General features: G+C 35.1%; 1 protein-coding gene across 9 annotated transcripts; it reads left to right on the top strand.

Annotated features, from left to right (window-relative positions):
* The first annotated feature begins 10,532 nt into the window (after positions 1–10,532).
* Positions 10,533–16,977, top strand: LOC147396058 (cyanidin 3-O-glucoside 7-O-glucosyltransferase (acyl-glucose)-like). Of its 9 annotated transcripts, none has more exons than XR_015181220.1 (9): positions 10,534–10,961; positions 12,132–12,290; positions 12,911–13,029; positions 13,851–14,634; positions 14,728–14,813; positions 14,913–14,954; positions 15,057–15,249; positions 15,482–16,364; positions 16,456–16,975. XR_015181220.1 is itself a non-coding variant. In XM_086452907.1 (6 exons), exons 3-6 carry the CDS (start codon positions 15,221–15,223, stop codon positions 16,517–16,519), a joined length of 270 nt encoding a protein of 89 aa, XP_086309033.1. In that variant the 5' UTR covers positions 14,205–14,634; positions 14,728–14,813; positions 14,913–15,220; the 3' UTR covers positions 16,520–16,973. The 9 variants fall into 9 exon arrangements, 1 of the variants encoding a protein (XP_086309033.1); XR_015181221.1 differs by having other exon boundaries at positions 15,050–15,249; XR_015181219.1 differs by having other exon boundaries at positions 13,851–14,502; positions 14,552–14,634; positions 14,913–15,249; positions 16,456–16,974.
* Positions 16,978–18,177: the final 1,200 nt, after the last annotated feature.

The raw sequence follows: 18,177 nt of genomic DNA, 5'->3' as shown, positions 1-18,177 counted from the left end.
TCTTTTGAACTAATAATGGATTGCTATATTCCTTTTTAAAATTTTCTTCTAAATAAGAATGTTTATGATTGTCAAGAAAATGTGATTCACTACAAAAGGATCTTCAGGAAAAAAAATGTTTGCTGGACACAGGCCTGCAGTTTGCCTTTCAAGACAACTGATTACATAGGTGAACCATCTCATGTAAGCAGTTTGCTGTGATGGACAGTCTTTCTGCACCTTTCTTTATAGATAACTTGGCCTAGGCACACTAAGCTTATCATATCAATGATAAGAACACATAGACTCTGATGAGTAGAGGGTCTCTATAAAATAATTGAAAATTTTCATCATTGAACCATTATAAAATCTTTAGGATTGAGTATAAGCACATTGACTTATAAACAAGAGAAAAACAGTGTTGGCAAATTAACTTCATTTGTAGATGCTAACAATTGTAAGTGTTGTAATAAAACACTTAGGTACATTATGTGCTGGTGAAGAATGGAATGAAACTAGAAATGGCAGTAGGCGAGTGGAATGACATCCAAAGCTATTAAGTACAGTGAAAAAAGGTGTTTGTCGAGCTCTCTAAATAGAGAAACACGTGAGAGATGTGGGGATAGAAAAAATAATGTAGAAAGATTTATCTACCTTTGTGTAATTTGATTGAATAAGGTGTATATTAGCAGTAAAAAAATATTTCAACCAAAGTAAATGGGAAAGTTATGAACTAAACTACATTATGTGCTGAAGCGTCTGCATCATTTTGAATTGAGATAAGTAGTTGTTTTTGTTCTTCAATTTTTGTGTAAACGTAGATACATAATCATGAATGTTTAGTTACTTTCACTTTTCATAAGAACACCTAAAGTCCTAAAGGAAGAACCCCGGACAGTAAGCACACTACAAAGCCCCTACACTACCCCCTGCATCAGGAATAAGTGCACTCTAAGCCATGGGGAACTAAGCCCTCTCTACTCAAAAGCCCTCATAATAAACACAATGTTATGACATAATTTGATGCTCTTTAGATTAGAAATTTTTTCCAAAACTACTCAAATTGAAAGGGCTGATCTAAGATATACACTCAAACATCAAGGAAATAAATATGAAGGACAAGGCAAGTGCAGAATACATTTGAAAAAGTCGAGATGGTTGAACGAATAAACTATGGAACTTGTTCTACATGTTTAAATGGTTGAACTATCAAAAAGAATAGAGTATCCACTTTGTTATAGTGTAGAAAATTAGCATCATATATTCCTCATCCCAAATATTTGGAGAAAATATACAGAAAATATAAGAATTCAATCAAAGAAAACTAAACTGAGCTCTTTGATCTTTAATCAAAATCTGAAACATGATTTGGAGGTTTTAATCTTTAAAGGAAAAGCAAATCTAAAATTGATTTGAGCATTTTGATATTTAAATCAATCTATAAACTGGAACAATTGAGATCAGTTTGATCTCCAATAAAACCAAAGTGAAAATCGCCATCTGATCTCAAATCAATCTGATTAAATCGCTATAATCGAATGAGAAGATACAGAGAGAGAGAGAGAGATGAAGAAGACGATACCTATTAGAAAGAATAGATCGATTTCCGCCATTAATACCGAAAACCTTAGAACCCTAGTTGGAGAGGAGAGGAGAAGATACATGGAGTAGAGAGAGTGAGATGATTTCTGCCATACATACATACAGAGAGAGAGAGAGAGATAGAGAGAGAGAGAGAGAGACGATACCTCTTCTACCAAATTTTCGCCATTAGATTCGAAAACCCTACATAGAGAGCAAAGAAGAAGATGTAGAGAGAGCAAAACAGACGTTCAAAGCAAATTTTCGTGCGATGTAGAGAGAGCAGAGAGCTACGTTCAAATCGACGCGCGAAGGATTTTGGGAAATTTTCCGCGGAGAATTGATTTTCTTAAAAAAAAAACGCGAGTTTTAGCGACGGGAATTTTGGCCGTCGCTAAATCATTGTCGCTAAAACCCCGCGATTTTGTAGTGCTTGGACAACGTTCATCTAGTGAAAGGACATAGTCGAAGAGAAAAAAATCCTGCACTTGATGCCTTTCATCACAAAATCAAAAACTAGAAAAAAGGTTTGAAATAATGTGAGATAACCATAGACAGCTTGTAGAGAAGCATGTGTCTAAGCTCCAAAGATACTTGGGTGGATGGTCAATGTTTCCCCTTGACATCCTTGCTTGGCATGCGATGCTAGAATTAGTGAAGGAAAATGCATGGCAAACAACATTGTTATAAATTAATTATAATATAATATTAGACAATTTATGAGTTTAACATTGAACAATAATTTTCAATTAATTATTTGAGGGAAGCCAAATTTGAGATCCCGTCTATGTTTAAACAAGTTGTGTTATAATCTATCAACAAAAAGTGGAGGGATCATAAATGCAAGTTGAAAATCAAATTCAATGATAAATACAAAGATGATGCAATCCAATGTGCCAATCGTCCATCCGATGTTTTGAAGGCTTAATGGTATTCTCTCGTGGCCTTTTGGAATTCAGGTGAGGGGTATGTGCATTTTATGTTTGAAATTTGTACATATTGAATTACGAAAAATTACAAATGAATTATAAGGTACTCTATATCTCATATATTTAACTTCTCATAAATTAATTAATGTACAGTCTCGAAGTCATAGAAATAAGAAAAATTGTGCTCAACAAATAATGACCCATACGGTTGGGACGAAGAGTGTAGCTTATATGAAATATGATGAGGTATTTTTTTTTTTTATATTGTCTATCAATTACGTGCATAACTATTATCTCTATTATAAACTAATTTTGTTGCCATTGCCTTAATGTGATGCATATAGAAATTAAAGAGTTCAACAAATACTAAGTCAAGTCGAACAACCTTATTTCTCATAACACACAAGCCCAAGGATTTGACTATGATGGGGAAGATTGTAATTTTATTTTTACCATAATTTTCATCAAACATTAACCAATAAGCAAAGGGATCAATCTTACTTGTAGATCAGAAATCATCGGTTTCAGAAAACCAAACCAAAAATAATATCGGTCTTTGTAAATAAATAAATAAAATATCTCAACTCTCTTAGTCTTTGGTGATTTATATTAGATGCCATATGCTCCTTACTTTGAACACAATTTGGAAAAGTGGAGAGAACATCATCAAGGAACATTCCAACTACGTCCTTTTTTCTTTTTTTATTGGACCTCTCTTGACAAGAATTGACATGCTTCACCCAATAAGAGTATCCCCCTCCCCCATAATCGGGGATGTAGCATGTCATGTTAATCCTTTCAAGGGCCACCATTAAAACCAAAACATTCGTTGTAAATCCACAATGCCACCTAAAAGAGAATGTGTTTGATATGATTGTCAACCTAGCTAAAGGTTTGGCTAGTAATTGCTTGGCTATTTATACTATAAATTCTTGATCATGAATTACCAAGCTGCTTTTATCTCTTCCCTTACTAGATAAAATGTCCGCTACTGTGAACCATCTTGGTTAGAGTAGGTTCCTTGATTTGCCCATCTCCACTTGAAGAGATACTGATTTTCAAAAAATTGATCAAAAATAGAGGTTTGCTTGATTTTATAAGAAAGTTGGCTCCGGATATGTGATCAATATTGTTGTACATACTAACGTCAAGATAACCCTACAGGACCTTAGAGATAATTACTGTTTGACCTTAATATATGTACCATCGACTTTGGTATATCTCTTAGATATACACAGTTACACACATCTCAAAGTATCTAGAATTCAACCAAGATTAAGTGTATGACACAATATTTTATAAACGATTTACACCCCGAACTATAGTCTTGTAAGAGAGAGAGAGAGAGAGAGAGAGAGAGAGAGGTTTACAAGGTAAATATCTTGATCATATTAACATAATTGCGTTAGGTAACAGAGCCTTGTCCCCGAGATTTGGGGACTACAGTTTATATATAATACAAGGTACATAATATTGCAATAGAGCCTTAATTAATATACGGCTTTGGAATTGATTTCTTTGGACGATAATCTACAATCAACAAACCACCATACATTTGGGCTGCCTGATAGCAATCTATTACTTCTATTCTTGGTGGAATTTTTGGCGGAAAGTGATAGAGTTGAGGACGGGGAGGAGGGGGAGGAGGCCTCCTTCTGCGTGACTCGTCATTCAGAGCAAACCCTTCCTTCCCCACTTTTTCAAGGTCTGTCATTCTAAGCTGATAACTCGAACCAGTAATCGTAGGTTTTGTTTTGGTTACTGAAGCAATAATGGCCTTAACCCATCTTTATATACTTAGTCCTGCAACCTCCCCATCACCTTTTCTAAATTATGAAAAAAAAAATCAATTATTGTCGCTTTCGGTGGCCTTTTTTTCATGCATGTATATTCTTCTCTATCTCATTTGAAGAGGCAAGACCACATCTTATCCTAGTCTCTCTCTCTCTCTCACACACACACATTGTCTCATTTTGCATAATATCCAACTTGGATTGGTGGGGTTTCACAGAATGGTCGACGTGTTCAGCCTATTTCTGTTTTTGTTTTCAACCTTTTGTGGTCCCCTTAGGGCTATCACTGGGCAGGTTTCCCGGTAGACCAGATCTGCACAGTATTGGTAGGCCCATTCAGTTATGGGATCGAATTAGACCAAATTAATATTTAGCACTGGGCTCAAAATTGGGAGTTAGGTCAATCCGATTGCTTGTCGCATTAAAAGGTCCAAATACTTGCAGATAAGGGTTTGTTCCATCTAGTTGCATGCTCAAAATAGGGTGGCCCATTGATTTACTCTATTGCATGTTGGAAAACTTCCATGGGACGAGAGGTGCAACACCCCATAGGATGAGTTAGGCCTTTGGACTCCTAGGTGGTATCAAAGTGAGTAACTATAGGGATGTAGGAGGACACGTTACACATGAGAGGGAGTGTGAGTGATAGTCCCACATCACCTATCACTTGGGTAACATGACCTTAGACTATATATAAACCTGGGGCAATCCTCACCTTACAAGCCGGTTTTGTGATGATGACTTAGGCCCATAGGCTTCTACAAGGGACTAGTCTGGTACTGAAAGGTGTTTGGATATCCTGTGATGTCAAAAAAATAAAAATAAAAAAAGAATCGGCCATGTGCATTCTAAACCATTGGTAGGTCATAAAGCAATTGAGGAAGAAAGTCAATGCTTCCTCAATTGCCCAATACATTGAGATATTCAAGATCCGCTTGGCTAACCAATATTTTTTCAAAGAAGAATGTTTTCCTGGGTCTAAATTAGTTAGGAAAATTTCTTGACATGATCGAATGTCACAAGGACTGTGACATAGATCACAAAATTTTAAGAACTTTAAAAAACATATATTAAAAAGTTATTTTCACCGTTGGATTTTTAAATTTGGGGTTCAGTGGTTATTCATTTTCAAATCTTTGGATCAAGTCAAAGAAAGGTTTTTTTTTTTTTAATCTGATTTATGTCATAAACTCTAGAGGGTTGAGGTGTTATTTGACCAACATGGACCCATCCCCTAATAAGGTTTCAAATCTTATTAAGATAGTCATGTTAACCTAACTCTTTTGAAAAATCTCTAATTTTAATATGAGTTGGGATTTGGTGAGAACTGAAAAAATGACTAAATAAATAAAAGGAAAACCCTAAAATGAGATGAGATGAGATGAGATGAGAAGATTGAGAGGCTTGGGAGTTTCAAGAAAAACTGAATCCCTATAAAAGTTGGATTAATCCTTAGAAGAACAGTACTAAACAACTCTAGAAAACATGTGCTTTTCCTCATATCTTAACCTTCTGTTTGACAGAGAGCCTCAACCGCGATTTGAGATCAGAAAAATCTTCAATAAAATCTTGATCGAATGGATAAAATCCAATTATATGTCACATCACTTTGGAATAAAATTTAGAATCCTTGCGTTACGTTGAACTCGACCTTGAATTAGATTTTTAGAAATATTATAATTATATCACTCTACCTTTTCCTAACTATTTCCTTCTTGCCTAAGCTAAGGACCTTTTTATTAATGTTCTTTCAGGGGATTCTCAAAGACATGTTTCCTTGATTTGCATCTCTCCATGTGAAATGATGCCAGCATCCTCAAACTTCAAAGATGCTCAAAGCAGATTACTCATCTTTACGCCATGACGATGACATCATAATAATGATGCCATCATTCAAATCTTGTCTTATATGTTGTGTTCTTAATTTGACGAAGAATAATGATTTTCTCAACCCCCATCACCCTTTGGCATGCGCTCTCATCACAAAACAGCAGATCATTTCCCTTGAGATGCATAGAATCATCAATCTTTTTATTATGTATCGTGATGCAAATGAGCTACAGTTCTGTGATGAGATGTATGTCGGGGAACGTTAAATTATCACAACTCCTTGACGAAATCTCTTTTTTCATATAAAAGGGGGTTTCAATGGGTCGTTTTCAAAGGGGGGAAAAAATACCAAGACCTATTAATTTTTGGGGAAAGGGTCCTCTATAAGTATTTTATTTGTAGCGGGATAGTGTGGTTGTAAAACTGCCACAATAACGAGATTTTAAAATTCCACCGTTAGACATTGGGAGAATTGAGACCATCCATTTTAAAAGCTTCGATCGAACTGTAAAAAAAATTAAAAATTAAAAATTGAATTTAAACCATCAACACTAGACGCTTATATTGTACTTTTTCTTGAAAACTGTCATCTCTCCTATGGAGAGAGTTCTACATGAAACATGGGCTACAGAGGATCCGCTCCCTAATTTTTCTCGATTATGGTTATAGTTTTTCTTTTTTTATCAATATGGTTATGTTTATTATAATTCTCGTTCTCAAATCTATGGAATTTGAATCAAAATCATGAAAAAATATATTTTAAAATGTTTTGATTCTTGATTTTTATCAATTTGCACTCACAATCAATTCGTTCCAAGCGACTCAACTCTAATCGGTTCCAATAAAAAGAGATCCAAAACCACTTTAGCAGTCTGGTTTCGTTTAAATGGGTTACCATTGACACCCCTAGGTATAAAGGATGATATAGACATACCCTTGAATGTTTTGGTAAATATTTAAGATACCATCCTAGTTTCAAATTAATGACATATCTATCCCTTGAACATTGTCTTCTCTAATAGACTAATGAAAAATAATCGGAGTACTCTTATCTTCCATTCTAGCCTCTCAAAAATCCATTATCTTCAAGCTGTATGATAAGTTTTTTTAATCTATCCATGATAGAATTTACATTCCCACAAGCATATTGAAGATTATCCATCAAGCTTCTGCACTTTCTCCTCTTCCTTAGCTAGTCCAAATGTGCACGCTTTCCTCGTATAGTTCCAACTTCACAATCACCCACTGCACCAAGATAATATACATTTCATGATGAAGGACCATATATTAACCAGGAAATTAGATTAATTGGTGACAATTGCGGTTTCTTCAAATCTTCTTCCATTAAAAGACTATCTTATTCCTCAATCAGATCAAAATCGCCATCAATCTGAACTTTGAGCAAACTTTTTGCCCTCCTCTTGATGGGAAACGATGAATTAATCTTCCATGAGATTTATTAGCCTTAACCAGTGGGAATTAGGGAAACAAGAGTACATAAAGGTGGAAGTTTTTAATATAACAACATTGAGGGGCATAGAGAAATATTCTCTCTCTTTCTCTCTCTCTCTCTCTCTCTCTCTCCCTGATTACTAATAAAAAAGAGAGAAAGAAATGCAAACAAAAGCAAATAGAATGGAAGGGAGGAAGCAAAACTCACTGTGAAGGACTTGATATCTTCTAGTGATACTAAAGGTTTCAGGTCAAGAACTTGCACTTCCAAGAATCCTACTAGCAGTAATTTTCACTTGAGAGTATAGATTGGCTGCACTCTAGTTAATCTTCTTACAAATTTAAATTTAAGATTACAGTACTGTTATATATTCCACACCCATTACCTTATCTGTGTTCTCTGTAGTAGGCTGAGGTGTCTGAACAAGAACTAACTGTTTGTCAAAATACTGTGAAGATATTACATGGATCTAGGATTTGATCTTGAACAAACACTAGAATAATCGAATCTAAAAGCAATAATTGTAAAATACCTGAATTCGCTTTTCCGATTATCCGCGAAGAATACATTGATCTTGATCTACGAAGAATAGGTGCACTACCCCAACTCAACCTACACTTTTGGTGATGGGAACCTCTATCTCAATAATAGAATAATATGTGTGTAGAGAGGGGGGAACGACCACCTATTTATAAAGAAGGATATTAGATTTTCTACCCATCGTAGAATTCTAGTATTAGGTGAATACCACTTAAATTTTTATAGGATGTCCACTAACCAATCATATTTGATGTTGGAAACCAATGCTAGACCACTAGCATGATTTCAAATTTTATTCTTAATGTTTTGAACAAATTACAATCCAGTATTTATATAAAATTTGTATATGTGAAAAGGCCACAAAAATAATTTTGATAATGAAAATATGTAATAATAAAAATAATTATAACAATCTCCCACTTGGCTTTCACATATACCTTTTGTTTAAAACGACTCTATAGCTTGTTACCTTTTGAATAATCGAGTGCACTCTTTTGAAAAATAATTATTCAAAACAATTCAGATAATCTTTAACTGTCACCTTTATTCAAAGATACCACTAATGATGGATCATGGATGTAACAAAGTGCTCATTTGTCGGTCCTAAGATAATTTCATAGTCTTAAAACTAGTACCATCAATGAATTTCAGGAGTTTACCTTTACGTGAACTTTCTATGTGGTATTAGAGCAATGTACACTCTTCAATGTAGTTTGTATGTACATTTCCTAGGTGTTCAGCTTCATACTCATCGTATGTCATTCTGATATCTTACTAGCAATTAACTATGTGATATTCCATCACCTTTCTATCCAGAATAAAGACTTCATCAACATGATGCCAAGTCATGTCTAGTCTAAGTATTTCTTCAACACTTTATGAGTACATCTACTCATAGGCAAAAAATAACATGCGTACACAATAATACATAAATGATGACTAGTTATAACCAATTCCTTTAAGTAGTAATAAATAGTTTATCAAGAGTATCAATAAATCAAAACAAGTATAAAATAAATTCAATACTCAAATAACATGATAACTCCCATACGAGTTACATGTTCCTTGAAAAACTTTAGCGGGAGTCCCTTTTGTAAGAGAGTTACATATCATATTGTCAGAATCTATCTTGGTAATCTCAATCAATCCTTCACAAATATTTTCACATACTAAAAAGTACTTTATTTCGATGTGCTTATTTCCCCTAGTCACTCTTTCATTCTTGGCAAAATCAAAAGTAGCCTTGTTATCACAATAGATAACAATAGTTTTATCAATGGAATCCACAATCTTTAATTCATTGATAAACATTGATGGTAATCAAAGAGTATTCATGAGAATCCCAAACTTAAACAAGATTAGCTGACTTAAACTTCAATTCTTCACATAGCATGATTGTTCTTGAGCTTATCTAAGTAACAATCATCTAAGCTTGATTTGAATGTATAAGTTTACTAATCTTGTTCTAAGAGGAATTTCAGAATTAACACATAAAGCAGAAAGAAATAATTTAAAACAACATAAGTTGGATGAAATTGCTCCGGCATTCTTGACCTCTCTACGGAGAGTCTAGCTGATCATCGCAAGATTCATATTGCAGAAATTAATAAAAGAGCAAAGAACATGGGTGAAAAAGATGATGGTCGATCTATAATCCTTATTTATAGCTCTCCAAAAAATTACAAAGATAAAGAATTGAGCACTCTTGATGTTCTCACTGCACTCAAGAACTCTCTCAATAGAAAATTACAGAGAATTAAAGAGAGAAAAAATCAAAAATTAGAGAAGAAGAGAGCAAAGAGAAGACCCCTTCTCTAAAATCAACCCTCCAATTTATAACATTCGTATTCGGGTAATCGGATCAACTTTTCGGATTATTCGCTTCGAACGACCCATTCAGTTACAACCACCGAAGCAATTGGAAGCTTCTGTGCAAATCTCGAGGATAAATTCCTCGAGATGACCGCGGCGCGGTTATACCTAACTGCGGCACGGTGACGTGACGCCCAAAATCCTTGAGATTTTGTTGGATGCTTCCTTTTTGCTCGCATGTTGTAATAGTAATTGTTATTTCTTTTGTTAGTTTCCGAATATGCCCTTTTCACCTGAAATTAATAACAAACTATTGTTAATCACATTAATTTGGGATTTAATAAAATTTATTATTATTTTAAGGGAACTAGTATTTATACGATGGTAATCTCGGTAGAATTATCACTACGTCATATTACGTTTTTTGCGACTCCATAATTACGTTAAAAACGACTGCTAAAGGCTGTCGTTAATGGCGACAGTTTGCAACAGTCGTTTAGCCGTCGTTTCTTCTCACATACAAGGTATTCCTTGTATCAGCAACACTATATTATCTCTCTCTCACTCTTCTCTGCCTCTCTCAAATTTATCGATCACTCTCTCTCACTCTCTCTTTCACGTTTTTTGGTGCATTTTTCCGTTGTTTTTCTCCGATTTTCGACTAGTTCTTCGCCTGTAAATTGATTGACACACTTTTTCTTTCTGACTTGGTCAATCGAGAATGCTTGGAGAAAGAAGCCAAGATCATCAATCTCGTAAGGGGAAACCCAAACGTTCTTCAGATCATTAACGTTTCCGAAGACGAGGATTATCTCCATATCGAGCTTTGTTAGTCGTTCGATCTCTACGATCGCATCTCCAAAAGGATCTATGGGAGAGATATTTGAGGCGAATCTACGGGAGAGATTTTTGAGGCGGTTCTCTGTGTGAATCTTCAGTTTCCAACTCGGATGTTTCATTCTGTGTCTTCGTCGGCAAAAGATCTTTTGCGGAGGATGCTCTGTAAGGATGTTTTGAGGAGATTCTCAGCAGAACAAGTTCTTAGTAAGTGATTCTTGATGAAACCTTATTTACTCTGTTTAAATCTCCTTAAATGCCTTGCGTGAGAGTCTTTGAAAGAGATTTCTCAATTTCTTTGCCAGTTTTTAGGGTTTTGATCACTATTTTACTCTTATAATTCAAGGTTTTTAAATTATTTTTTGTTTGATTCTTTAAATTTTCCCTATTTTAGATTTGCAGTTGTTTTTACGTCCTTTTTCTCTGCATTTATATTTGCCAATTTTTAGGATTTTGATCTCTATTTCTCTGTATTTTGTATGAGTTGTATGTGTTCTTGTATTAATTTCTCCATTTTCTCTACATTAATTTCTCTTCTTTATTAACTGTGAGTGTACTCTAGGTTCTCAGAAAGGTTAGTTTGAGCTGTTGAAGTCTTGAAGATGTTGTTTTGTATTTATACATAGAAGTGTATGCAGATTTGTCTCAGTGATAGACCACGCAATTCTAGTGTTTATCTCTCTTGTTGTTTTAAGTATTATAGATCAAAACATATGTTTTCTTCAACCATATTCTAAGTTGGTTAAAAGGCCACTTTTTTATGAGTACTGTGGGATCAAAACCAGTTCATTATTGTTCATAGTTCTGGCCATAAGATAACATCCTTGGTTCTTGGTTTTTTTTATTCAAGAGGTTCTGTTCTTTCTATTTCCAGTATAGAAAAAAATTTAGAATAATGCAGGATAGTTGATGATTTAAATTGTCCTTTTGAACCCAAAAAAAGAAAGACATGGAGTCCAACATCAGGTATTTGATAAGTGCCTTTGAGAACTCTACAATGAATGATTTAAATTGTCCTTTTGATGATGAAGACAGGAAAATTTCAATGAATGTAGTTAGTGTAGTGTGACTAGGGTCAAGATAATCTTTTGTTCTGTTCAAGGCTTCTTGCATTTCCTAGTAATAATTATTGCTGACTTCACATTGATACTTTTTTCTTTCCATATGATGCTTAAGTGGTTCTTTCATAGGCCTGTATTAGATTCTGTCTATCCTGTCTCATTTTCAGACAGCCTCTTGTTTGTTTAACTCTTCTAGGGAACTCTATGCCTTCTACTTCTTACATTAATTCAGGTAGCTACTTCAGGGTTTTTGTGTGTGTGTGTGTGTGTGTGTGTTGCATCTTCTTGATTGTTTTCATGTTGTTATAACTAGCAGAGTGAATGTGATGGCAAAGTTCCTCCTTATTTGAAGAAAAAATTGGCTAGAATATTCGATAAAGAGAGAACTTGGAGAGAGCGACTCTGGAAAAATGGCATTGTCAAATCATCACCAATATCTCCTCGGAAGCATCCTGAGTATGTTGGTATTGAAGAGGTAAGAGTCATGCATACCTATCTCTTATGGCCCTTTCTCCATTATTGAGATAATGATGTTGAGATGATACCTAGTTAACCCCTTGTTACTTTTGTAGGATCCAACATGCATTATATGCTAGCAATATTTATATCTTTGATTAGTTTAGTGAGGATTAACTTTGTAGCTACGATTTTTAGTTTCTTTCACCTTCTAATCTTTTTTTTTTTGTTGTTGAAATTTTACTATTTCTTCTATTTGAAGTCGATCTGTCAGATCTTGTTAACTACAAATACGGTTGTATTGAGGGATAGAACTAGAATATCAGAGAAAAAAAAATATATTTGATCTCATTTAAACTAGATGTACTTTTCTTTTCTCTTTTTTATTGACTTCCCTGTAACATAGGCTGGGAATGTTAGATGGCTCATGTGGAACAAAACCGGTACATGTTAGACTTTGTGATTCATACCTGAGTTACAGAGTTTGAAATGAAATTATATGATCTTCACATATGGGTATGCTAATGCATAAACTTAGTTCATCGTGATATTTACAAAATTAACACTACGTCATAATGCGGTTTTTGTGACGCCACAATTGCGTAAAATAGAAATATTAAATATGAGAATGTTTTATAGGTCCCTTGTGAAGCATGGATCAAGAAAGGTGATCCCAAAGAAGTTATCTGCCATGAGGTGAAGCGTGTTCAACTAGATCTTCGGGTTGTGGGAAGTCGCGGTCATGGCCCTTTCCAAAGGTATGCCAAGTCTTGGTTATATGGACATTCATTTTTGTTGTGCTCATTCTCGTCTTCATTGATGATGGTTTACTCTCAAAATGTTGGTGTCTGGGTGATGGAGGAATGACTATGGGTCTAATTTGCTTTGCATGCAAGTTTACCCACGTTGATTCCTTGGTTAAGGCATTGCAATTGTACAAGGGATAAACCCTTGGAAGTCCCAAGACATCTAAGAATCTGAAAACTTCATAAAATTGTAGGAATTTACCCCAAATTGAGGAAATTCTTGTTGAGTTTGTCTACTATTTGTGGTCCAATTTTCAGATTATGAATCAACCAAAGAATTGGGTATTATCCCCAACCTTGTTTCACTGATCTGATACTTAGTTGGGTTCCTTAATGGTGTATTTCTTGAGATGCAATCATACTTCATTCCACAATTTAATTTGTAATGGCCACTTTTGTACTGAATAATCTTAAATGCACTATTAACTGAAAATTTGTGTGGCAGGCTGGCAGCTTTGTACGTTGTATTTGATACATAGTTATTGACATTTCCCAGATGTGGTACACCGATCTGGATAATCACTGACCATGGCATGCAATGTCTACTAGAGAAACGTTGGGTTCATAATTATATGAACCTGAGACTATGACATTGTTTCCTTTGCTACTTAACCCCCCTCTGTTCTTAAGTTCCGAATCATGCCTGGTTTTGGTTTGCAATAGGGTATTTGCCTGACTAGGTGTTTGCTTTTGGAATTTTCTCATGTTGAATTATATTAATCATTATGTATAATACTTGAGTTCATTTCTGCCTTTTTTTTCTTGTTCAATAGAAACAGGCAAGGATGGGAAAGATGATGCAGAGGCCATTCCCATATTTGGTGGAGAGGCAAATGTTACTTCCAATAGGCTTCAAGGGGTTACTATGGCTTCTGCTGGTATTACAGGGAAATCTGTAGGAACTGTACCTTCTCATCTGGGTATCAAACTCACAACCGATGAGCATTAACTGCTTATTTGTCCGAAATTGCAGTTGAAGCCTAACACCTCGGGGTTAGCTACTAATATGTAGAAGATGTAAGAGTGAGCACCTGGAGAGAGAAAGAGAGAGGTGAAATAAGAAAATTAAATTTTTTTTTTTAATTATAAATTCAGAAGACATCTTGATGCCGAGATAAGCCAATGGGCATTATATGCATCACAAGTTTTGTTTGTTATATTAAGAATTTATATTTGTTGTATGAGCTCTTTACTTTATCTCGTTATGTGCTTCATCTAGTAGCTTACATGCCTAGATGAATGAAAGGGAGGTTACTTTATTGGAATGCTCTCTTACCCTTTGAATTGCAGCTTGGGAATCATGGTTCAAATCTGACGGAGGAAGAACTTGAGACCCATACAATATCTGCCTGGAAAGAGGGAAAATTGCATCTTGACAGACAAACTAATGGGCATGGAAGAGCATTTCCGAGGCGTCTAGTCCATGTAAGTGGCTCTTGTGGTGCAGTTCCAACCTTCTCCAACATCATTGAAGGATAAACGTGGGCTCCCTGAATTCAAGATGGCTGCACTAAAGTGCTTCCAAATCTTCACTATGAATGGGCAAGAGAAAAATAGGTGATACACTGATTCTTCCTTCTCTCCACACAATATCAGTATATATTGGTTTGGTTTCAAAAACAAAATATTTGATATGGATTTTGTGGGCAGTTTGATTGGAAAAGTGGCTGCAGATCATAATCATAAATGGATATATAAGGAGTTTCTTGTCTGCATGGCATAACACAGGAGACATAGTAAGCAAGTCTTTGCTATATGAACATAAGTTTGTGATTTTTTATGTTTCAAATTTAATTATTGAGAATCTATACTTATTCTGTCCTGTTAATTTTCAGCATCCAAGGACATGGGAAGCTTAGTTTCAGTCTGGTATAAAGGTTCATATACAAACATAAATTCTCTCTTTGCAATTATCATGCAAACTTATGAGATTTAAGAATTCATCCCCTCATTTGTTTGTCTAATCCTATAGACTATAGGTTTGATTGCAGTTAGAGAAGGTGTTGTTCAATTAGGGGCAGTTCACAAGGTTCTCTCTCACACACACACACACGCACACACAGGAATACTCAATGCAAAGCTACAGAGGCAGAAAAGAAGAAAAGGAAGAAAGCCAACAAATCATCCTCAATAGAAGCTATGGATGCCAATGTCTGGTGTTGAATTAGATGAGTAATTTTCTTTACCTGTCTCTTGTTATTGTTGTGCTTTACTCTTTGTTTATGAGCAATTGAATTTTCATTTTGTGGTGGGTTCAATGTTTAGAACATTTTAAATTGTAATTCATTTTGATAGGATTATAAATTTCATGTTTTTATCCCTTTTTTTAGTATCCTAGTTAGTAATGTATGATTATAGGTGATGTGTGTTTTGTTTAGTCTTTAATGGTGTGGTGTGTGGGCAGGCCAATGTGGGCAAGGGACTCTCTGAATTCTTGGGACTCCACAACTCTGCTTTTCTTCCCGCCTCTAGAAAAGTCTCCAGACCTCAGCGGTGAGTTTACTAATTTTCAGAGTTTTCTAATTGGGTTCAGTTAATTATATGAACTTGTATTCTTTGCATCACACGTGGTTATTGCATATGTTTTGCTTACTAATGAGTAATTTTAGGTTACATTTGACAATTAAATGTGTACTATTGAAATAATGGATAATATGTATCTTGATTCGCTGCCCTTGCTCGGTGAGCAATTCAAATGAATGCCAATAAATTTGACAAAATTGTTCATGACAGGTTGTCACTTATTTAGTTTCTTATGAAGTTTTTTTACTTTTGTTTCTGTTTATTTATTCACTTAATGATACAAAACTCTATTGATGACAATTAAAATTTTGATGGATAGGGCCTTTATTTACATTGGCCACAGAAGTTATTGAGTTAAGAAGAAGCTCAAGTATAAGGAGTTTTTGATTAAGTCAACTAGCACAAAATCTATAGGCCAATCCATTTTCTTTCTCTTAAAGGGATGGATCCATCTTGACATATGGACTTCTGCCGAGCTATATGATTGAGTGATATCGTCCATGAACGAGATATTTCTCAAAAGTTAGTCATTCCATTTTATCTCATTGTTGAATCAAACGATTCAAATAAATCGGACAACTCAATCTCATTCATGGACGAGACGTCAAAGCACAAGTTTTAAAACCATGAGAGGCCTTTATTATTGGCTGCATTTTCAATTTATTGGAACTTGTAGGAGTTGAACCACATGTTACTATCTTCCACTTGGACCTCCCTCAAATACTTGAAGATGAACATGGAGGATGGCTGAGCCCCAAAATAATGTAATTTTACACCCTTTCCTTTGTAGCATCTCTTTTATTATTTGCATATAAGATTTCATGTGACATGGGTTGGATTTGTTTTCTGGTTCAGTGGGGATTTTACAGAATATGCAGATGTGTGTTTTAGAGAGTTTGGTGATAGGGTCTCCCACTGAACCACTATCAATGTGCCCAATGCTGTGTTTTTATCAACCATTGGCGACCCAACATTTCCACCTTCGATTTGCTCACATCGGGCTGGCTATCTCGGCTGCAGGCCTGGCAATGACTTTGTGGACCCCTACTAGGAATGCATCATAGTTTGCTAGCACACTCATCAGCTACTAATGTGTACAGAGAAAAAGATCAAGTGAGTTCTTTGGCTTGTATTTAGGGCAAAGTTGATAGGCCCCCCACCTTGGAGATCTTGTCCAAAGTAATATCCCACTTCTTGATCTTGACCATATATACTATATCAAGTGAGTTCTTTGGCTTGTATTGTTTCATTTTATCTTCTAAAATTAGATAATTTACAGCAGGTGATTCTGAAAATAGTTAGATTTATGAAAGTTGAAGACAAGGGGTATTTGGATCTTTTCATGTTGTTAGTTGGGGTTTAGGTCATCAATATCAAAACATAGGGGTATCTCCAATATTCAGCAACATGTGAAGGGGGCAGGTGTAAAATAAAATTTTTTTTTTTTTTAAATACCCTATAGCGACGGTCGGGAACCGTCGCTATATCCCTATTTTACAGTCATTTTTTTCCGACTGTCTTGGACAGTCGTTTTTTCCGACTGTTTTGGACAGTTGTTTTAAAAAAACCACTCCTTTTAAAACGACTATTTTTCCGACTGCAGGGGCAATCGTTTTTTTTTTAAACGACTGTCTTGGACAGTCGTTTTTGATGCTTTATGACGTAGTGTATGGTCCCAAAGTGAGATTATTGGGACCTTATCACAACCCTAAACCTCAATTTTGCTATTCCCGAGCAAAACTTAAATGTAAACAACTCCTCTTTCGTGAGGTTCACGACTGCATTTAGCTTATGCAATAAGCCCTTAAACCCCTAGGTTACCTCTAGTGGACGAGTTTGACTCGTGAGGGTTTGTAGTGAATATACCCACAAAATTCTAACATTTTAAAAGATAACAACTTCAAAATTATTGTATATAATGCCATCACACCAATTTTCAAAAATCCAGTCAAAGGTCTATTTGAGCATAAATTCTTTTTATTCCTCATTTTCAGAAATATCTTGAGTGTGAGCACAAGATTTTCTGATTGTAACATAAATTTTTCGGAACAAGGTTTCCCTTCTTAACCACTAAAATGTTTGGGTCTGCCTAAATTCTAACTCGAAACTGAGCCTCCTGTTTGGGATTGTGAGAAGTATGGATGTTCACTTTAATACCTCTAAGGGATTTTATCTGTGATATTCCAGTGTACTCACGTTTTTACCATTGACGGCTTTCACCCTACTGAACTATTTGGTCTCATTGGATTCTTTTCACAATTTGCACTTTTTCAGTTCTAATATTCACGTCTTTCTGCTTTTCTTTTCAATTTTTTCATCCTTTATCAGTTTTCTGATATTCTTTTTCAAAAAGCAGGTAGCCCTTTTCAAGGTACCCAGTCTAATCATATGGTTGCTGTAAAAAATATCAACTACAGTTCTGTTTTTCTTCTATTCAGCCAACCAAAGGACAAGGAGGTCAAAGTTCAGTATTTTTCAAGCTTTCCCTCTCAATCTAGACAGCGAAGAAGACAACTCTTAATCCAAAATAAATTTTTCACTACAATCAGAAGTGACGTGAATTTTGTTTTTCAAAAT

The sequence above is a fragment of the Akebia trifoliata genome, chromosome 8 (genome assembly GCF_017979445.1).
Source record: "Akebia trifoliata isolate Shusen 1 chromosome 8, ASM1797944v1, whole genome shotgun sequence".
Lineage (NCBI taxonomy): Eukaryota > Viridiplantae > Streptophyta > Magnoliopsida > Ranunculales > Lardizabalaceae > Akebia > Akebia trifoliata.
The sequence above is the reverse complement of the archived record's forward strand: the minus strand, read 5'-3'. Positions and strand labels throughout refer to the sequence as shown.

Coding starts and splice junctions, on each gene's coding strand:
- LOC147396058 (XM_086452907.1), top strand. CDS start 15,221: ATGCCAATGTCTGGTGTTGAATTAGATGA. Junction 15,571..16,276: donor AAAGTCTCCAGACCTCAGCG/GTGAGTTTACTA, acceptor TGGAACTTGTAG/GAGTTGAACCACATGTTACT. Junction 16,365..16,455: donor TGGCTGAGCCCCAAAATAAT/GTAATTTTACAC, acceptor TTTCTGGTTCAG/TGGGGATTTTACAGAATATG.